Source organism: Clinocottus analis, unplaced genomic scaffold (assembly GCF_023055335.1).
Source record: "Clinocottus analis isolate CAN_PGR_092001 unplaced genomic scaffold, fCliAna1.0.p SCAF_24, whole genome shotgun sequence".
Classification (NCBI taxonomy): domain Eukaryota; kingdom Metazoa; phylum Chordata; class Actinopteri; order Perciformes; family Cottidae; genus Clinocottus; species Clinocottus analis.
This window is the reverse complement of record NW_027175976.1, coordinates 6,181,346-6,203,364: the sequence shown is the minus strand read 5'-3', so window position 1 is coordinate 6,203,364 and position 22,019 is coordinate 6,181,346. Positions and strand designations below refer to the sequence as shown.

Here is a 22,019-nt window from a genome sequence, read left to right as displayed (position 1 = left end):
CTACTAAAGATCACATTAAGCAAAGAGATGAATGCAATCTGAAGTACACACTGCAGAAGATGCCCTTGTTTGAATTGGATTTATTTGCATTTCTTTTCCACTCGGTTACTTACGCCTTACAGATTGGCGGGAAATGAATATAAGGAGGTTTGTTATTGTTCTGTGTTTCCCCTGGAGTACCTGAGGAGGTCTTGTCCTTCATGGGTGTCATGTACCCGTCCTCGTCGGTGTCCCCTCGGGGCGCCCTCTCCCCCGAGAAGATGGTGGGGTCGGCGCTGTACCTCTGGCCCCCGCTGTCCTCCCCTCCAGCCTGGCTCAGGCTCTTCTTATGCAGGCTCCCGTTGCAGCGCTGGTCCTCCAGGGCCGGGCCCGGGCCGCCCGTGGCTTCCGGGTTCACGCAGGCCTGGGCCCCCGCCGCGGAGGCCTCCGCGGGGCTCGGACCGCCGTCTCGATAGCCGAACTGGTTCTGAGGCAAAGAGTGGGTCGAGACAGGAGAGAACGGCTTCACGTCAACGACTCGGGGCAACTTCGGTGCATGTTTTTGGACACGGTGCAACTACTTGGTGATGAAAGAGCGGGGAGATTGTCGAACGAACTAAACAAAAAGATACCAACAGTTCAATTGAAGCGCAACAATTTCCCAAGCCGAAAAAATCCGAAAGTTTGAGATTAAGCCAGCTGTATGGCACCTGCGGCAAAAGGAAGTGAGACTTTTAACCCGTGCAGCTGCCTGTTGAGGGTGAAATTCTCCAACAAAGTTCTGACAGCGTAGTCGTCAGCCTTGAGGGACTGCGAAGGGCAGCCAGGCAGAGCTGCGATTCAAGCACCTGAACCTCGAAAAAAAGAACAACAAGAAAGAAAAAAAAAAAAAACCCACAAGAAAATACAAAACATGACATGTGAAGCGAAGGGCTTCTCGAGGTGCTGTGCCGGCTCGCCGTGGGCTATTTAACCCGGGCCTCCTCCTCGGCTCTCTTGCCAAGCGCCGGCGCTCCGGCAGCAATTACAGGAAGAAAAACACAACGGAGGGGAAAAGAAAGAGAGAACGTCCTGATGTTTTATCCGTCCACCTCCTCCCACCTTCACCCCTCCGTTGTCATCAACTCCCCCCCACCACCCTACTCCAAACTTCTGCGTTCATCCCTTCTTCAAAGCCACTCATTATCCGCTCCTCTCTTCAAGTACGGGCTTGAGAGCAAATCAGCCCAGACTACATAACCGTCCGCATCGGACCGCGTCTGAATAACTAACTTCCTGTGGCAAAGTAAGCCAGCCGATGGGTTTTTAACAACGACTCGGCTTCCCCCGCGTGGGCACGGAGAGGCTTTTCGACTGCATCATCAAAAGGAGTGCCGGCGTGTTGACCTTGAACACGCTCGAACCCTGAACGGATTACCGCGCGCCTGTGTGTGTGTGTGTGTGTGTTTTGGGGCTACGTGTGTTCGTTAGGGAACAAAGAGCCGTCGGCAAGCGGGTAAGGTCGCGGGAGTAAAGGGGTAAAGGTGCGTAAGATGCGGAGCCGCGGGCCCGGCGGCTGGAGGTGCAACGCTGCACAGCAAACAGCCGAGCCCGCGCATTATCGCCTATTAGTAAACGGCGCCGGCGTTTTAAGAGAGCGCCTGGTATTTGCTTATGGAGCTCTGAGTAATGAAACCTGGGGCCTGGGGAGCGAGCGCATGAAGAGCCCAGGTTTAAGCCCACACACGCTGGGATGGAAATGATGGAGGGCAGCCATTAGCAGAGGAAAACCATCAGTGCATTGGAAGCTCTGCACCACCTTGAGCACTTATAGAGGACGGAGAGCCGGGCGGCTTCTGTCGGGCCGGAGAGGAATGAAAATGTTCCATTTTGAGGTTAAATCAGTCGCCTCGAAAGGGTTTTTATATGTAAAAAAAAAAAAGATAAGACGTTTTAATCCGAGGATCTACGCTCAAACATCGTGTCCGTTCTAAAGCAGAAGCAAAATATGCGATGAAATACGGAGGCCTTACTCGGTTGGAGTCGACGCGAGGCCTGGTCGTGTAGGACGGAGGGGCCACGTTGAACCCCCGAGGCACCAGGTACTCGTCAGCATCCATCAAGTCGTTCAGGTCCTCCTCGTCCAGAAGGCTCTGGAAGAACTTGCTGTCGTTGGGGCTGGGAAGCTTCATGCGGTCGTCTCCCTGCAAGTGACACCACGTGTTGTGATACGATTTCTTTCAGCCGAGGCATTTTCTTTCACGTGTTTAAAAGGCCTTCGGTGACGAGCGCTCCGACAGTGAGGCCGCCGAGGCAGCACGCACCTGGATGACCAGGTATCGCTGGGGGTCCCGGGCCATTCTGCAGAACTCGGCGGCGAGCTCCTTGAACTTGGGCCTGCTGTCGGCGTCAATCATCCAGCCTGCGAGGGGAGACAGAGGGAGACGGAGCTGTGAGGGCCGGCGCGCGGGCCTCACAACACAAGAACACGCAGCTTCCACTTCGTCCGTGTGCCGAATACGAATGAAACAATTATCCATGATTACAAAAGCTGAACGGATATTTGACAAACTAATGCGACACACAGTTGGGCTGGTGAGGAGACCGTGAGACACAAAGATGTTTGTCGGGTGCCAGAAAGTTCGGAATAAGACAAAAAGTACCCAAAATGTGAACAGCGAAAGAGCAAGCGCCGCACTTGTTCCCCTCGACAAAGTTGCGGGGCTAAGTGCTTGGCTCAAGGGCAGTTATTAAGCAGCCTCTTCGCTCCCCGAGGCCACGGACGCACTGAACCCCCTGCAGGTGAGGTGACAGCCAGGTGTGTGTCTCAGCTCAGATTAGACAGCAGCGCAAACACAGTTGCTGACTTCAGTGCCTGCATTACATATTCGACAACAGAGCGGCTGACACGGGGACTCGACGCCTCTGGCGGCCCTGCAGGGAGGCTCAGCAGCAGAATGTAAAGAACTACGATTGACTTTATTTCCCATTTTGCCGGCACAAAGTTTACCCGCGCTACATGTCGTGCGGCGGTTTTCACCTCCAATCCGCGGCCTGCTCTATCCGGTTTGATCCGAAGCTCTCTCTTCACCGACCTTCCCTCGGCGTCATTTCGCCTGCCGCCGTCTAATTGTCGCTCTAGCGCCCCACGCAGGCACATTACCTCAAATGAGCCGCAATTACTCCGGGCAATCAAACTCTATTTCATCTTTATTGGGGGCGGCGCTGAGGCGGCGGGGCACGCCGTGCGACGGCGCTCCAAATCACAAACAAACGGCTCTCGGTCGACGCGTAATCAGAATTAATGCGGCCGATTGCCGAGCTTCCTCGTGACCTCTCCCCCCCCCCACCCGCCCCACACACACACACACACACCTCCTCCTTGCGGTTGTGTGTGGGTCTGCGGCGCTGCAGAAGAAGGTGAAACATCGGCCGCGAGGGGAGAGCGTAACGTGATGTTCATGCGATATGAGCCTGAAAGACGTGGGATAAAGGTATGCCAACGCCTTTGACCTCGGCGTTTATAACATTATTGTCCAGACATTTTTACTTAGCATATACAAATTGCTCTCCTCCCCCAAGGGGGGGAGGGAGGAACCAGTCGGCTTCGTCATTAGGCTACATGGCCGCGGGGCTTTCGCGGTTACTTCTGTGCCGTCGAAAGCCATCGGCGGTAGTTCTCTCCATTTGGAGAAAGAACAATTATACATCGTGACATTTCGGAGCGGGTGAACATTTTCTGGCCACGGGAATACGTTTTGATATCCAGCGCCCGAGCTGGATGGCGTCCTTCCCTTTCAACGCGCGTGGCATTTTCATCTCTGAGTGCCGTCGGCAGGAGCGCCGGTGGAGGTGGTTCAGGATTCATAAAGCGAGGAGCAGCCAATAATGAGAGGGATATTCATAGTGCAGATACAATATTTGTGCAACAAAAAGAACAAAGAATGGCGAGGGCGGGGGCGGGGATTTGAAGGTTTATGAGATTTTCTGCTCGGGTTCAGGGCGGAGCGACGACCAGCCCGGTGCGAGGGCGGAGGCGAGCCACGCGGCCGCCAGCTGGCTGATCTCACGGCACCGGATTGGCTCTTTTGCGCGTCTGGACCGCTTCCTGGAGGACGGCTTCTCGGGACGGAGAGAGAGTCGGGGCGCGGCGGCTGGAAGGGAGGCGTGGCGGTCCAGAGGGAGGATGGCGCGAGCAGCGACGTGGGCGGAGTCCTCGGCGAGGACGCGGCTGCTTGTCGCAGAGCACAAACCAGCATCTCTTTAGTTTCCCTGCGTCTGATTTGTCATCCCTCCTCCGAGCCCCCGAGCTCTGATAGCGCCTTTCCAGATGCATATTAAAAACGCGAAACCCTTTTTTATTAAACTACAGCTCGTCCGCGACACAACGAGTTGTGTTGGAACGCGCCATTGACATCGCTGTTGCATTTTTCCATCAATGTCTTTGAAGAGGTGTTAACTAGCTGGTTATGAGATGAGAATTTCAATACCACTCGATCTTGTTTGTGTGTTGTTTGCGTGTTGTTTGTGTGTCTCCTCACATTTGACCATGACCATGTAGACGTCGATGGTGCAAATGGGCGGCTGCGGCAGACGCTCCCCTTTCTCCAGGATGTCTGGGATTTCTCGCGTGGGGATGCCGTCGTACGGTTTGCCTCCGAATGTCATCAGCTCCCAGATGGTCACTCCTGCGGGAGAAGGAGGGGCGAGAGACAAAGAGCCAGAGGAACAGGATGAGCAGGAAGATAAGGGCGCGCAGCAACAACAAAAACATGCCAACGAAAGGGACGGAGGGTTTCAGGTCGCTGGCTTCTTTTCCTCCCACAACAAACGGCGACACAGACACACACAGACGGACGCTAATGCACGTGGCACCCACCATAACTCCACACGTCGCTCTGATGGGTGAACTTCCTGTAGTGGATGCACTCCAGAGCCATCCATTTAATGGGCATCTGAGGAGAGAGGCACATGGACGTCAAGACGGAGGGGAAAGCGACGACGGACAACCTGAATTATGAGCTCCGCAGCTCTTCCACCTGAGCGCAACATCTCCCCATTATGCTGTTTTGCTCAACGGCCGCCACATCTTTTAATCAAGCGTCGGTCAGATATTGGGAAATCGACAGTGCTTTCAACCATACTTTGCTCAATAATACCCAAGTGCCGTGATTGATTGGCTTCAGTCGAGGCCCGGCGGGGCGGGGGGGGGGGGGGTCATCGATAGCGAGCACGCTTTTTAACGCACTAAATGAGATGGCATCGGCCAATTGTCTCACGTAATCTCGAAGGCCTGCAGGTTTACAGCCGCCGGTGGGTGAAGTCGAAATAAAAATGGGCCCTTTGACGTTCCTGATGCGGACAACCGCCGTACGATTTCCATATTGACTGTGGGGAGGAGGGGGATGTTCAGCCGTGGAGTCCTCTGAACACGGCAATTATCTGGCCTTTTGCATTTTGAACGCACACACACACAAGTGCACGCATCGGCCATTTTGAAATACGCCCCCCCCCCCACCCTTCCACCTGCCTTCACGCGGGGAGCCTGACGCACACGCTCGCTCTCCAGGGAAATGGGCAGGAAGAGGGGAAATGAAATGCTGCGGGTTGGGAATGTGTCGCGGCGCCTTCACCTTCACCCCCCCGCTGACTCATCTCTCGCGGCGCGTCTATTTTTACGGCACGCGTGTGCGTGCGCCGACAACAGCGCTCAGTCATCGCGGCCCCGGCGAATGCCCACGCGGAGTCCGTCGCTCGGAGGGGTCGCGTCGAACTCGCCGCCGTTATGGAAATGCAAACTTCGGGCCTCAAGGCCGACGCGGCGATGAACAAGGCAATTAAATAAAGCGAATTGATCAGGACAATTTGCATTGTGCGTCTCAAGCGGGGAGAAGAGAATGGGCTCCTGATTAATGTGGTCCGGTTCCCCAAACAAAACAAACTGATTGGAGCCGCGGCGGCATTATTCGTTGAGATGAAGTGGCTCTAAATTGTATGTTATTGAAACCGAGTTCACCGGGCTTTGCCGGACCAGACAGAGTTTCACCGCTCTTAGCTTGGGAAAGACGTCGCGTCAAAATTCAATCTGTCCTTCTTGGTGAACATCTCCATGTTCAGATACCGGGTTTATAAAAAAAAAAGGGCGAGACAAAACGTTGTCATCTTTTTCCGTCCTGTTTGGTTGGCAAACAAGAGAATGATGCATCGCCGCCGGCTAACATCTGGCGACGCGTTATTGTGTTTTCTCCGATGTGTCCCCTCTACTGGGTTTGAAAAGAGCCGCAGTTTCTACCGCTACGCTCCCAAAAGGAGCATGAATACAAGTTTTGAAGACAGGCAGGAGCGACAAACGCGCGCCGCCGGACGCCTCCAGTCCCGCCTGTCATTACATCTTACCCAGATACAAAAGATACGTTTCTCTGATTGGCTGTCAGACGTGCACATTAAAATACGATCTGTGGCGGCAGGGCGGGACTTAAGACCGACGTGAGTGACGGTCGCGCTCAACGCCTGGCGCCCGGTGTTCGTGTGCGACGGGCACAACGCGACGGGAATCCAGGGAAAGTTGGAGGTGAGCGTCTCGTAAACAGCGCCGGAGTAAAGCTCTGGACTTTGTGTGCAACAAAGAATGAACATCTGAATACTTAGGAGATGAACCAACACTGGAAGTGATCATATATACGACCTGTAATTGTTCCAACAAGCAAATGTGTAGGTGGGGTTGGCAATCCCTCCGTGCACAGCATGTGAAACGCAGGATGCCGCGAGGCAAGCGCTACCATGAAATGTTGCACACATGCAAACATGCAAATGTTCACGGCAATGTGCCAGACAGGACGGAGGTCATCCTATCTTCTTCAGATCATTAATTTCAATGATTATTTGAGTGGTTGCATCTTTTAGAAGAAACAGAAGATAAATTATCAACACTTTTCAGAGACACACAAAGTCTTTTGGCCCTGGCGCCCGAACAACCTCGGACTTTTTCTTTTATTACTTTGTGTGTGTGTGTGTGTGTGTGTGTGCGTGTGTGCAGTATTTACTACTTCTGTCGACCCTTTTTTCTCTTCTTCCTGGAAGCGGCCCAGTCCTTTGGGGTGAGTACTGTACACACGGGCAGGAAAGACAACGCTCACGCCTCCACTTACACCAACCTTGCCCCCGTCTGCGTTGTACTCCTTCTCGTCGGCGTCCAGCAGCCGCGCCAGGCCGAAGTCGGTGATCTTGATGTGATTGGGCGACTTCACCAGCACGTTGCGGGCTGCCAGGTCCCTGTGGACCAACCTCCTCTCCTCCAGGTACATCATCCCCTGAGAGAGAGAGAGAGAGAGAGAGAGAGAGAGAGAGAGAGAGAGTGAGGTGACTATGAATCTTCTCGCGGAGCCGTTAATCATTTCCCATTCCGTGATCGGCGCGGTCCGACAGCGTCGATGAGGTAAAATGTCAGCTCTTACAGGAAAGTATTGCCATAGCTGTCATCATCATTAACGGCACGCCCACAAAACATTTAGATTCAATCTTTCACCGTTATCGTACCTCATTTTTATACCACTCTCGGAGGCAGAGACTCCTTTATAGCCTCGCGGGGATGTCGGAAAGTCAGAAATGTGAACTTTTGACATCTCAAAGTACCGTAGAGATTAGTCAAATTCAAAACTGCTGCATGGTGAAAGATACATTTGAGAAGTATCAGTTTCTAGGTCAGATTATTAAATATTGATGCCGGTGAAAAGACATTTCTCTCCACTGTTCCTGGACCCGGCAGCTTGTACAACAAGATAAAACGAGCTGTGCGTCTTCGAGTGTGTAACATCAATATCTACTTCTTGACACGTGTCCAACGCCGGTGCAATCGAGTTCAGTCATAACTGAGATATTGCGTCTCAGGCCGCGTCGCCGGCTCGTAATTGGGGTCCATTTTCAAGATGGCTGCTCAGAGAGAACAATGGACGTTGATTATGAACAACCAAACGAGCAAAGAGAGTAACGGGGGGAAGGGGGGAACAAACAAAGCCGGACTCTTGACAGTCGCACACATTTCACAGGATTTATCCTCCGACACACACCTCCTCTCCCGTCCCGTGTGCCGCGAGCTGAACCAAACAGCCAGACGAGGAGGCAGGCAGGCGTGGCAGGCGAGGCTGCCAATTGAAGTGTATTAGACTGGATGTTAAACAAGTGGATGCCACTTTGCAGGCGGATCAATGAAAACACCTTGATGAGGAGGGAGGCAGTCATTGTACTCAGCAGACAATGAAAGATCCCAGCCGAGCCGCACGCCTCGGCTGGCGCCAGAGAATCCTTGTCCACGTGAAATGCTGTGGAAACACTGTGTGTGTGTGTGTGTGTGTGTGTGTGAGGACACGGAGGCACGCCGCGCCGAAATGCTCGTCGCCTCGCCGCTGCCGCCCGCCTCCTCCCAGACAAATGTGAGGACAAATCGATGGCGCCGACGTCTGGCTCGCCGCTGGCCGAGCCCTCATCCATCATCCGCCGGCCTCACGGAGACAGACGCGCAGACACACGCGCGCTGACAGCGACCACCCGGAGACCACCTCCACCGCCGACGCCAGACATATTTCACAGAGCGCGCGCTCCATCACGCTCGCAATATTTCTCTGTCTGTCAGTCCGCCTGCGCGTCTCTCACTCGCTGTTATCCGCCAGTTCGGGACACTCCGGTTCCCCTTCAGCCTCACCGCGCGCCCCGGCCCCCGGCCCTCGGCCCTCGGCCACGTCGCTGGGTCGAGGAGCCCCCCCCCCTCTTTTTAAACTGAAAGTGTATTTAAAACGGATGCCTTCTGCAGCCGATCGATAACAGCGCTGATTACAATAAGCCCAAAGACGGCCGCGCCGCGCAATATTTATCCCCGGTGTCAACGCGGGGAGGAATTAGGAATCAATGGCCCACGCGGTCCATTAATACACTTCGACTTAAAGTGACGGCACAATGAGGGGAGGCCATCGCCGTGACAGGGGGAATGTACGGCAGCTCAAGGAGCCAATTAGTTTCCAGCCACTCCGGGCGGTAAACACCGGCCTCCCGGCGGAGGACGTGGGGGCCGACGTCGGTTTCAGGGCCGAGAGGGAGCCCCGCTGATTTAACACTGCTTAAGTGTTACGATCCCCAGAGTCCTTGAGAATAGAAGTGGAATTGGATCTTTTGTGGTTACATAACTTGTGTAGAGTCGATCATACAGGAACTTGCGAGGGAAGTAATTAAACTCGGCAACTTTGGTAAACAACATTACGGCGTTTTTTGTGCACACACGGCATGGCCTGCGTGTGATTGACAGGTAGAGATGGCCCCGGTCGCGCCCGCTCCAGCTTCCCCGGGTTCAGTTGATTAGCGGAGCGGAAGCACGCCGGTCATCTCTGAACTACAGATGAGCTCTGAGGAAAAAATGTGCAAACTCCAAACAAAAGTTAAGTTGCTCGCTCGCAACTTGCAGCAAGAGCTTGATTGAATGGTGAACGCGTTAAGGATCAGCCCGGAAGGCATCTTCACTTTGTGCTCTTTCTCGGCCATTATTGTTATTTTTTTTTCCGTGGAGAAAGCAAAGGCTTCTGCCTCGGAGGAAGAGCTACGACTGCACCGCTCCAAAGTTTCCACTGAGCCGCTGCACTCAGAGTTCAAAGTCTGTGTTTACGACTGACCTTTGAAGGCGAGAAGAAGTGTGTGTTGATGTAAAAAAAAGAAAGAAGGCATCTCGCCCGAAACTCTTTCACTTTCTTAACAAGTACAAAGAAACTCCTAAACAGCACATTCATGTGAAAATGTATACCTGTGTGCTCTTGCTTCTTTTTGAAAGTCGGCAGGTTTGCAGACACTAGGAATTCTCCGACAGTTCACATCAGAGCTCTTAAGCGCTCGCTGAAGCTGCGGCGAGACGGGCCGAAGCCCTCGTGGACTTAACAGAAGTGCATCTTAACGTCTGTGACGCCGCGAGACCGACCGGGGGAAATTGAGACATTTAACCTCGGGGAAGGTCACCGAGGGAGAAGAAAAACAAGGCGGCGGCGGCGGCGGCGAGCATGCAAACGCTTCGAGGGCCGTGTGATTCCATTCGCTCAGAACTTGTACCTGTAAAAGAGCCAATCTTTCGAGTTATTGAAGCAAAACTTTTTTACTTTTTGTTTGACAGCTTGACAGGTCGTGGAAAAGGAGCTCAAATACGACGTTAAAGCTGCAGTTGGCAACTTTGATAACTTTTCTTGACACATTTGCTCAAACTGTCACTATATATATATATATATATATATATATATATATATATATATATATATATATATATATATATATATATATATATCAGTACGTGAGACAAATAATCGGAAACACAACATATGATTCTCTTGCCTTTTAGTGCTCCTCATAGCATTTGCAAGATTCCAAAAACAAACAAGCAAACAAAGTGGAAACATATTTCAGTTGCTTTTTAGCTGTAAAATGAAAACATTTGGGACTCGGCCGCCATTTTGAAACCAATCGAGCGACACTTAAGCACCGCCCACCGACCAAGCAAACTCATTTTACAGCTCAACAGTTTACTAAAAGAAGTTTTCTGGGAACATTCGAGGTGAGAAACATCTGATCGGAGATGGTATAGTTTGACAGGTCGATCGTAGCCGTGATTGACAGCAGCATCAGACAGTCCCCCTGCTCTGATTGGCTGTTTTTCTCCAGGCGCGGTTGAATCTTTCAAATGCCTTCAGGAGCACTGAAAGGAGGCAGCGAAATCAGATTTCTTTTCCACAGATTGTCAGTCTCAGGTATTTCTGTCGGGGTGCAGTAAAAGCTCCAAAATGGTGCACATCCAAACCGTTGACGAACTCTTTTCCTTTGGATTGGGGGTTCGCTGCCTCAATGTGGCATTAGTTCATGTGGACATGAGGTGAGAACAGCAGCGGCACATTTTAATACATTTGTCCGGTTAAGGGAAGGCCTCCATTTCCAGAAAACACCTCCTGAAGCCCTTTCTGAAAGGTCCCTCGAGTGTTTTTCTCTCGCTAAGCTACATGCTGCACGGGAGCGTGGAGGTCAAGGACCAGCAGCGCTGCTGCACATCCCAAATGACACTGGGTTATGTTTGAGGCCTGAAGTGCATGAAGTGCTACTGTAGTAGTTTAAAACCTGAAACTTTTTAATTTTTTTTCAGACACTGAACCTTTGACCTTTGCCAGAGTCAGCGTGTGCTTTAGGACAAGTCAGCATCACTGTCACAAAGTAGCCAAATATTTCACCGCCGCGCTGCTTCCTGTGGTCTTTACGTCCGACTCATACGTTGCCTTTCCTCCCTTGAGCCGCGCTCGCGACACAGACGGTTGATTATGACGCTCAGCTCGGAGCAACGCGGGGGAAATGAGACTTTGAATCACTCGTTTAGGAGTTAAATGAAAGGACGTGTGAGAGGATGCGGTTTGCCGTGAATACTTCACACCCATCTGACCCGACGCCGGCTCCCGAGCAGGAGGAAACAGCACTTAAAAGACACTTCCATCCTGAACGGTTCACTCAAAGTTCTCTCAAACACGCAACACATCGGGGTCACGGCAGGTTCTGCGACCTGATAGCGGCGTCGGGAAAAAAAAAAAAGAAGAAAAAGAAGAAGAAGAGGAGGACAAAAGATCTGACTCTTCGGTAATGGAAGAAAACAAGAAGATGAAACCCGGCCAGGAAAGCGTAGCCTGGGACATCAGGGAGCAGTGCGCCTCAGCAGGGGGGGGAAAGATGCTGTGGAATAAAAGATGCTGGGAATAAAAGATGCTGGGAATAAAAGATGCTGGGAATAAGGCCGAGCAGTTGGCCGGTAAGTGGAGCGGGAGGAGGACGGACATGATGGAGGACAGCAGGTGATACGTTCAACCCAGGTCTTCAGCAGGTCTGGTGTTTGTCTGCGATATTGCCGACGCGAGCTGTCCTCCAACATGAAACAGCTATTTGGTACGGCTCTTCTGTTTTCGTTGCCAGGCAACATGCTCTTTGAGGAACCATCGCCGGCAAAATTGTTTGAACGGCACAACTCGTGGGTACAAACGCTCGCGTGGCATCCGTGAGCTACGGCTTATTCGCCAATCCGTGTCAAGAGAGGATGGAAAAATGAAGGTTGTTCTCGCGGGAGGAGGGGAGAAGGGGGGGGGGGGACCAGAGGGTGAGGTGTCTGTTTCCAGGGGGAGCGATAAGGGCGCCGCGTGAGGCGTATACCGCCCACCGCCACGCCGGCACGCCGCAACACCACCCCCCCCGCCTCCCCCCGCCTGCAAAGCCCCGCCGCCTTCGCCGAGCCGGCGAGGAAGGAAGCGACAATGTGAGCAATGTGGGAGCGTCCGCACGCCGAGGACTGGGACCGGTGCGATAAGGAGCGCGCACAATGGGCCCGCTCAGGTGGCGCAGGTGGTCGTCCGTCATGGGCGGTGTGCGGCGCCGGAGATAGAACTCCCACCGAGCTGGCCGGTGGCCAAAGCGTGTGTGGGAATAAATGTTTGTGTTGCGTGCGTGTGTGTGTGTGTGTGTGTGTGTGGAGGGGAGGGAAAGAGAAAAATAGAAGAAGCAAGAATGAGCCAGTCCAGGTCCAGATGCGCCTCTCTTTAATCAGGTGAATACTCAGATTTGATCCTCACGCTTTGGTTTTGCACTTCGCGTCTCGGTTCCAGCACGCGGCAATTTGTGTTGCCGAAAAACCGGCGAGCTCCAATGCTTCGCATGGTTAATGGACGACTCGGGTGGGCGTGGCACAAGGTGACGCGTGTAACGACGGCTCGGCGGCGGCGGCGGCGCAGCAGTCGGGGCGCGGGCCCATTGGCGAGCGGCAGACGAGCAACCTGAGCGCAGGGTGTTCATGAGTGAGTGTGTGGGAACACAGTGGGAGATAACGCGAGGTTTGAACCCCCCCCCCCCTCCCCTCCAGCGGGAGTGCAGTTTAAGTACAATGTCGCACGACAATGAGCGGCGCTCGCTCGCTTTCCGTTCTTAATTACCTCCAACAGAGGCAAGCCAACGTAGCATCATCCGAGCTCCGTCGCCATGATCTCACCCCCCCCCCCCCCCCCTCCGCCGTGGGACAGACAGATCCATCCCAAATGTCACGGGGGCAGGCAATAAAAGACCGCCGCCGGCACATTTACATGCGCAAATGTCAATATTTCCTCGGCGACTGCGGTGGAATTCGATCGCTGGAAACCAGCAACCCGATCGGCGGGACGAATCCACGCTCTTCCGAGGGAAGCCGCCGACGCGACGCTGCAATTCCTCCAGCGCGCGACGCCGTCGACGGAAGGTGACATTTCGCAGCGTCGCGAGCGCAACGTCCTCGCTGTCCGAGCGTCAATCGTACCGGCGCTCCAGCGGGAGCCTGCGAGGCCGGAGGTTGCCTGCGAGGAGAGTAATGATGAGGCTCATCGACAGGTGAGGCAAACACAGAGGAGGTGAGGGGGAGGAAGAGGAGGAGGGGGGGATAAAAGAAAAGAAAGAAACATCTCATCCTCATTTCAATCAGCTGAGCAGCGGGCGATACGCGCGACCTTCACGCTGATGCCTACAATTTGCCCGCTGCTTGCAGCGACACTGAGAACTTCTCTTTTTCCCCCTTTTTTTTTTTTTTTTTTTTGAAGCGCGGCGGGTTAGGTGAGGAGCCGTCAGGCGGGACTCGACCCGCGCCGGATGTGGAAGCGGACACGTTGTCCCGTTGACACCAAACTGCGGGTTTCCGCTTGCGCGCGAGCGCTGAAGCGTGATTGCATGTGCGTGGGCACACAAAGGAGTATCCATCCCCTTTGTTTGTTCATAACACGGCGGCGTGAGAAAGTAGGAGCCTGATTGCACTGAATTGAATCGGAACGCGCTGGGGTGACTTGTTTTTTCACACGCGCGCACACACACACACACACACACGCCAAAAAAAAAAAGACATTCGCAGGACTCGGCGAGAGCAGCCAGCCGGTTTTTCCGAGACGGGAGTTGACGGGAGAATCCCCCGTCGAAATGCAAAGCCGGCGATCGCTCAACCGCACGCGCGAATATGCCTGCGTGTAATGAGCCCCGTCTCCTGGCATCCGCGGGTGGAGCGGGTGTGTGCGGAGAGAGAGGTGACCGATCCAATCAGGCCTTCCTTACCCAGTGGATCTGGCAGTCAAATCCCTCCCCTCACGCATCCTTGAGCACTGCTGATCCGTACAGATAATTAGAAAGGACCAGAGGGGCTTATCCCTCCACCGACCGCTCTCCTCATCCCCTCACCCTCTTCCTCCTCAGTCTCCCTCCGCCCTGTCTCCGGGTTTTTGTTGCATCAGCAGGGACATGTGCGCACTCCTGGGAAGTGGTGTGTGTGTGTGTAGGTGTAGGTGTGTGTGTGTGAAGGGAGGATTTTGTGAACGTGTTTGGAGGAAGTGGGGGAAAACTGCTCAGGGTGCACATTAGTTGTTGTTTTTTCTGTCTTCCACGACGGAGAGTCGTCTTACGGGTTGCGCTGTTTGGTAATCGCAGCGTGATGCGTTTCCCGACGAGCCCTGAGATGCAAAGCATTGTGGGACTGCATTATTAATGAAGCCCCTGGGAAGTGAAGTGCTGCACATGGATCACTAGCATAGAGCCTGCTGACAGCGTTAAATTCACTATAACTATAGTGTAATGTGTTTTAGGTGAAGATACAGACTGGAATAAAAGAGCGGGAGCGCAAAACGTTCATACATCACGGATGCTCGGCGTTTAAAAGAATTTTCCCGAAGTTTATATCCAAATGTTTGAATGCACAACTTCATGCATAACTTGCTTTCATATTGATGGCGACATGCATTGATAATAATAGTTATTACAACCAAAATTATAATGAAATCATATTGGCCACTGCAGCTTTGAACAACAGAAAAAAAGAGGGCCTTGAGTTGCGATTGTTTCATCAAATGACTTATTCCAACGTCAATTCTCAACTTATTCTTAATATGTGACAAATTACACTGGAGGCTTCATGGAGAGGGATCCAAAATGGACTCCACTTCTCTTTGGCTCTCACGTTGTCGAACACGCGTGTTCAACCTGTCGCTCAGGTGCACTGATACCTGGACTACGGGACGCCATCTCAACCGTGAGATCTTTCACACGTAAATATGCACGCGCGCTCCGTGTGTTGGTTATCAGAGGATGCCCTTGGTGCGTCCTCTGGAGGGCCTGCAGACGGACAAAGGGAAGCTCTCAAGATGTATGAGGACGATCAAGACAAGACAAAGACGAGGAACAAAGGCTCGGACAAAGAGATAAATCTGCGGGCCGCCACGAGGAGCCTGGAGGGAGGAACCAAAGTGATTTGGTGTCGAAAAGACTCGACTGATCTGGAGTCAGCTTTCAGGGCCACGTGTTCATTTCGACGCTAACGAGCGGGACGTCTGCGTCACAGGAGGGAAGAAACTTTTAACCGGCCGTCGAACATGTCAGCGGCAGCGGGAAATCCCTAAATAGAAATCTCCACGCTGCATGCGTCCAATGAGATGCGACGGCACGACACACGCATGAGCTCAGCAGTATTGAGGTGATTTGAGTCCATCCTCCACTGAGGGAGGGAAAGATGAAGGACGTGTGGGGGGGAGGAAGAGGAAGAGGAGGAAGAGGAAGGCCCGTTAAGGCTGGGCTAATGAGCACGGGCGACTTGTGTTTGCTCAGCACCGAGCGGCGTTCGCGGTGGAAGCGAGTGACACGGAGTGACTCCGCGCTAAGCTTGACCAGATTGGATCTCCCGCCGTCGGGTGGCATCTCCGGGGGGAGCCGCCGCGGGATGCAAATCCAAACACACAAACACACAATATGCTGGTGGAGGCGCACACATCGGCGCGGCAATATTAACGCGCAGATGCACAGACATGGCGGTGGAGCCCCGTTTAAAAAAGGTCCCAAAGCTTGAACTTCTCCTTCCCCCTGACTAAGCAGTGGTGGGAGATGTACTGCTGATTTGGCAGGGGGGAGGGAGGGCGGAGAGGGAGTGTGTGTCTGTGTGTGTTCACGTGTGTGTGTGTGGAGTCTTTTCCCAGCATGTGCTTAGTTCTCCACGCACGCCGCTGCAGAAAAGCATGTACTATAAATTGAACCGCCATTGCTTATGCACACACGCCTCCGAGTGCGTTCCACCACGACGCAGCACGGCGTCAACTCACCTCGGAGACAGTTTGGTTTTTTTTTGGAGGTCAGCATTCGGCGCCTTCATTAGCCCCACCCACCCCACCCCCCCACGCCGTGACGACGGAGCGCCGCCGCTCTGACCGGAGGGTTTCCCTGCAGGGCATGTCTCGCTTGCCGGTGCAGGAGTTCGACGGGAATGTTCATACGAGGCGCTCGACTCCCTCGCCGCTCAAACGGCTGAACGCGGCCTAGATACAAGCCCCGCCCCCTCCCCATGAAAAACAATCAAGCGCCTCGTCCGGCCCGGGCTTCACTGCCAAAGCCAATCATTTCACCGGCAGGACAGCGACTTGCCGAATCTATTTTACTTCCATTATGCTGAGCCGGAGGAGAGCGACCGTGAGAGGGAGACGGAGAGAGAGAGAGAGAGAGAGAGAGAGAGAGAGAGAGAGAGAGAGAGAGAGAGGGGAGCCAAATTAAAAGACTCCCGTAGCCCTGCATACACTCAGTTCCGATCACATATTTAATTCAGTGATTGATTTGTTCATTAAAATACATCCCAAACCTAATTATTCCATTAATAATCCAAAACCTAATGGGAAAAAATACTCCGTCTCTATGTGTGAGAGAGAGAGGGAAAGATAGAGAGAAAGATAGAGAATCAGTTAGTGAGTGATAAAGAGAAGATGGTGACAAGAGAGAGATGCACGAAGAGACGGAGAATGAGGTCATTTTTTTTCTTTTGCGCGTAGAAATTTCTAGTTTTCGACAACCACGCAAACATTTGCGCACACAAACACACGCGCGGACACACAAGGTCACTTGAGGACACGTGGCCTGGAGTGGGTATTGCAACTTTGACCTCCGATAAACATGAGCGAGCACATGGCCACCATGGAAACAGAGGAATGGGCAGATTTGTGAAAGGAAACGGAGATGTAGCTGTTTCTAAAAGGCTGGAGGGGAATAAAGGAATGGATAAGAGACCCAGAAGAGGAGAAAATAAACAAACTCAAGGGGAAAGGAAAAGAAAAAAAGAGGAAGAAACACACCTGAAAGGAAATAAAAGGAAAGGAGCAGAACAGAAAGACAGAGGAGCAAAAAGGGAAGATGGAGACTAATAAATTAGAGGCCATTCGCACGGATCCAAAGAGACCTCTGTGTGTGTCCTGTATAATGTGAATGTGTGTGTGCCGTAATGCCAGCGTCAGTCATTGTGTGTGGCGGTGGGAGCGGGGCAGCCCTGAGTGTGGCTGGAGATTAATGGGGGCCATTATCTCAATGCCCAAAACACTCAGTGATGAAGAGTCACTGCCTGGCGACAGGCCTTGGCCAATCCATTTGTGGCGCAGCGGTCACCTGCCCGGGTCAGAGCCCACATACGGCCGCTGTTTGTGCTGTTGTGGTGCCGATGGTGGCGGGGGAGGGTGGGGGGGGGGGGGGGGGCAAAATGCCACAACATTATGGCGAAATAGGAACACAATGGGGGAGTTTCTCTCCACCTGGTCTGGTTTTGCAGCGACGGACAGACTCGTAGATACTGAGAACGTCCCCTCAAATGCACTTTTGAGATACTTGTACTGCAGTATTTCCATTGCGTGCCGCTTCAGCGTTATTGCACTACATTTCTACTCCAGGTGAATATTTCCCTGCTCTATGGAGGACGGTTGTTCACAGCAAAGTAATGATGTTGACGTGCCTTGATTCTCCTCGCGATGGAGATCAATGATCACAGCCAGGAGGAGGTTGTGTCGAGGCTAAAACCGCCGGGCCATTCTTCAAATTGCTTGACGTTTCTCTCATTATTACAAATATTTACTGGCGCTGGAAAACTTGTAGGAGGAACCCAGGCAAGCCGAGGTTGAATTACTCATGAATACTTCTAATCGCGGTAATCAACCACTTTTATCTTTTTGACATTGTGGATTTTCTGACTTTGTTATCGAGTCATTGTTGCATTGCGCCTCTGATTCAAAAGGAAAAGTTTGACAATTTGGAGAAAATACATATTTATTTGATATCTTGCGGAGAATGAAAGCAGATTGGTTCCCCTGTATCCAGTGTTTATGCTAAGCTACACGCTCTAACTGGTTGCTGGCTCCGGCTAATTGCCCGACTGCTCCTTTCAAGCTCAATAATTGCTCGACTGGTACTCATAATATAAGATATAATATAAAGTGCTATGGTAAGTGTCTCCACTGCGTCCTGTGAGCCTCTGCATTCTACTCTGTATTATTTAATTGAATCCCTTTTGTATTTTCTCGGCCGTCCTAACAGCACCCATTTCAAAGCTAGCTAAACACCGAGGCAAAAAGTAATAATTGTGTCTCCATGGAAGCATCCTGCTTCTCCTGGCGGACGGGCTCGCCGTCATCCAGCTTCCCCGTCGTTGCCTCGAGAGTGCAAAGATCCCTCAGAGTTATTTATTGGACTCACATGTCCGAACACACACGGGCGCGTGGAGGCAAAGACACGCCGCTGCTCCTGGACACGCCGCAGAGGGCCTTTTTCTGGCTTGGAAAAAAATAAAAATACCTCGGGGCCATGTGATGGAGGATCCAAGAGGCTAATAAAAACAGAAGAAACCAGCTTTCTGGCTTTAATGCGGTGAGCATTTAGCTCGACTGTGTGTGCTCGGGTAGTCTGGTGCGCGGCGCATGCTGCTTAATGGACTCCCCGCCGCAACCGGGAACACATCCCTGTGTCAGGAAGGAGAGGAATCCAAATTTAATCAAATTGGAGCAGTTTGGCGCGGCTTCGCTTGTTTTTTTTTTAGCCCCTGCTAGCGACATGGCTCAAGGGACGGCCAGTTGGTTCTACTAGACGGGCTGCCATGGGGTCTTGTAAAGAAAATAGACACTCAAGTAGACTATTCTGAAACAAAAGAAGCTATGAAAATATCCTACACATCCTCAGTGATCCGTCTCCATTTAAAGACCCGTGTTGACAGAAACGGACGCGATCATGGAAACTGGTGGGAACACAACAAACCGCTGATTTGATTCCCAAACTCACTCGATGATAAAAAAAAACGAATTATCAGGCTTCGGTTCCCGATCGATCGGCCGAAGGCCCGGCCGCGAGACGGAGCGGCGCTCATTGCAGTCAATCGCACTCCAACGGCCGCGCAGCCGCGTGGGTCGAGGACGGTTGAGAAGGATACTCCCCCTCGCCTTCCCTCACTTAGGGAACCGCCAAGACACTGACACCTCCCCTCTCTCGCTGCCACAGGTGAAATCGAATCCAATTACGGCAATAAGTACCTGCTTAAGTAACCCGCTGCTCGCGCTCTTGGGAATCATCCATCAAGGGGGAATAACGGGTTAAAACCTCCCACGATAACCCCCCCATCCCTCCCCCGCCACCGTGAAACCACAGCTCTCATCCCTGACTTAGACAGTTATATTGCCTTTAACGACGACCAATAGGAATCGATTGCAACAGCCCGACTCATGAAGGAGTCCTTTAGAAAGAGGAAGAGGACGCCGTCCGCACGAACACGCCGTGTTTTGTTCCCTTATCGCGGCAGCGCGCTGGCTTTGTAAGGGCGCGACGTGAAAAGGGCGTCAACGCCATCTCCCTGCATCCCCGGTCCTGCTCCCTCGCCCTCACAGCTCATTCATCTGATCAGGGATCAGCTGAACTGTGTGACTGCATGTTTGCAAACCCCCCCCCCCTACCTCCTCCCACCCTCCCGTCTGTATTCCCGCGGCTCATTTCCGTGTAATTCCAGTGTCACGTCGGCGGCCGCGTTCACGGGGGACGCGGCGGCATTCTGCGATATCAGGTAGCGATCCAATTTGCTCAAAGACGCACAAAGCAAATATGAATAACTGACGCAAGCGATGCGGCGTCACCTCGGTATCTGTGTAACATAATGGCATTGTGTTGCAGTGAAATAGCGGGCCGCCATTGTGCCATTGTGGCTTTGAATGTCAGCGGGAAGAAACGAGAAACGCCCATCTCCAGAATCCACTTAGGCAAACTTGGACGGCACAAAATCAACTCTGGTGGAATATTAACAGTTGTTGTTTTGTCTACAATCCGATCAGGCTGATCGCTGCCAGCGGTAAATCAGCCTGCGGTTGTTTGTGTGTGTGTGTGTGTGTGTGTGTGTGTGTGTGCGGGGGGGTGGTTGCCTCTGTGCCACAGCAGATGCCTGCACATCATGTAATAGCGCTCCGCTGCCGTCCCAGAGTTATAACTCGGAGAAGTAAAATCTCACCCAGCAGTTACGCTATCGAGCGGTCTGGCAGCGTCGACTTCATTTGCAAAGAAAACACAAATGTTCTTTGGGTAAGCAAAAGCACACACACACACGCACACACACACACACACAAAGGATATTTCAAGCCTTGCTGCTGTTTCCTTCGAATCCGGGTGCAGATTTTGTTTGCGCTTCAGAGGCGGGGGCGGTTAATTCGTTCATTTCTTGCGCCGCCACTCAATCCCCGAGAGAATAATGCGTGTTGATGCTCTTCCGAGACGGAGTTCGAAGCGAGCGAGGCGCGTCTGCCGCCTCGCGACGTCAGCGGCCCCCTTCACGGTGACGTGAAGGGGGCCGTGGACAATGATCGGCGTGTCGAGCAGTGACGATAATTGGGACCAACAGCGGCGAACCGGAGGAGATTAATACTCCGAAAGTCAACGACGATTGACCGAAACTCTGGACGGTGCCACAAAAAGACCCTGGATAAGTGACTGAGAGGTCACACGGCTCAGACACGGTGCGGTAGCGGTGCCAGGCAGTGGCGGGAAGCGACGCCGGACATGTCACGCACCCGCCGGCACCTTCCGACCCCCGGCCTCGCCGTCTCTTACCTTGGCGATCTGGACACACCAGTTGAGCAGCAGCTGCGATCCGATGTTGTCCTTGTGCTCGTGCACGTAGTCCAGCAGGCAGCCGTGGGGCATGAGCTGGGTGACCAGCTGGATGGTGGGGCTCAGGCAGACGCCCAGCAGACGCACCAGGTGGGGGTGCTCCATGCTGGCCATGATCAGGGCCTCCTGGGTGAGAGGGGGGGCGGGGGAGGGGGGCGGGACAAAGAGGGACTAAGAAGGTTGTTGCATTGCAGCCTTGCACCTTGAAACAGAATGAAATGTGGTAAACACAGGAGTCTAAATAACTTGTCACGAGCACTTTATTGGTTGTTCTCGCCAAAATGCACATTGAGTCCATGCACAGGGGCGGAGTTAGACGCATAAATCTAGACGTGTGTGTGGAGCGATGACTACATCTGCATGCTAAGCATCCGTCCACGGAGTTTCCCCACAAATCCTGCAGAAATCCCCTTCGAAGCCGCACAAAGCGGCCGTTCTCATCTCTAGTTTAACATGCGCGAAACACAGAAGGTTCCCTCCGCCGTCGCACCGGCGCCGCCGCCGCTGCCGCCGCGCACAGAGTCGGCGGCGTGTCTGATTTCCACAGGCGCCCCGGTTTGATACGGCGTGTAAATGCATTTTCCGTCTCATCCTCTCTCTCTCATCCCTTCCTCGCGGCAGATGGCCGGAGAGGGCTTTCGAACAGTTGGGACTCGACGTCGGGTAATTGTTATTGCGGAGCCGCGAGCAGAAGGATGTGTGGCGGTGATGAAGTGTTATGATGGTGAGGGCTGATACTCGTGGCCGGCGTGAATATGCATTATGGCGGAGCAGAAGCTGCGCCCGGAGACTTCGGTCTCCCATCGCCTCTCGCACGCTCCCTCTCGGCGTGGACGGCGCTCTCTTGGCAGCGCGCCGAAAACACTCCACACACACACACACACACACTCAAGGACACACTTGCACTCCCTCTTGCTGTGCCTGCGCAAGGCGAGCGGTCGAGGAGGAGGAGGAAGAGGAGGAGGAGGAGGAGGAGGAGGAGGAGGAGGAGGAGGAGGAGGAGGTGTGTATCCAGGCTCGGCCCCCGGGGCAGCTGATGGATAGATGAGGTGCCTTTTTAAATTTAGGTGCTAAAG

General features: G+C 53.1%; 1 protein-coding gene across 7 annotated transcripts in view; it reads right to left on the bottom strand.

Annotated features, from left to right (window-relative positions):
- The window catches only part of LOC137793836 (receptor tyrosine-protein kinase erbB-4-like), a 188,042-nt gene that overhangs the window by 5,552 nt on the left and 160,471 nt on the right, over nt 1-22,019 (bottom strand). For 4 of the 7 annotated variants that reach the window (XM_068590179.1, XM_068590182.1, XM_068590184.1 and 1 more), the window contains 7 exons: nt 20,884-21,069; nt 7,107-7,268; nt 4,838-4,913; nt 4,500-4,646; nt 2,283-2,380; nt 1,992-2,162; nt 181-466 (listed from right to left, as the gene is read on the bottom strand). In XM_068590179.1, the coding sequence (XP_068446280.1) occupies nt 181-466; nt 1,992-2,162; nt 2,283-2,380; nt 4,500-4,646; nt 4,838-4,913; nt 7,107-7,268; nt 20,884-21,069 (1,126 nt within the window). Of the gene's footprint in view, nt 1-65; nt 467-1,991; nt 2,163-2,282; nt 2,381-4,499; nt 4,647-4,837; nt 4,914-7,106; nt 7,269-20,883; nt 21,070-22,019 lie in introns of those variants that run through there. The other 3 variants (XM_068590181.1, XM_068590180.1, XM_068590186.1) reach the window with 3 other exon arrangements.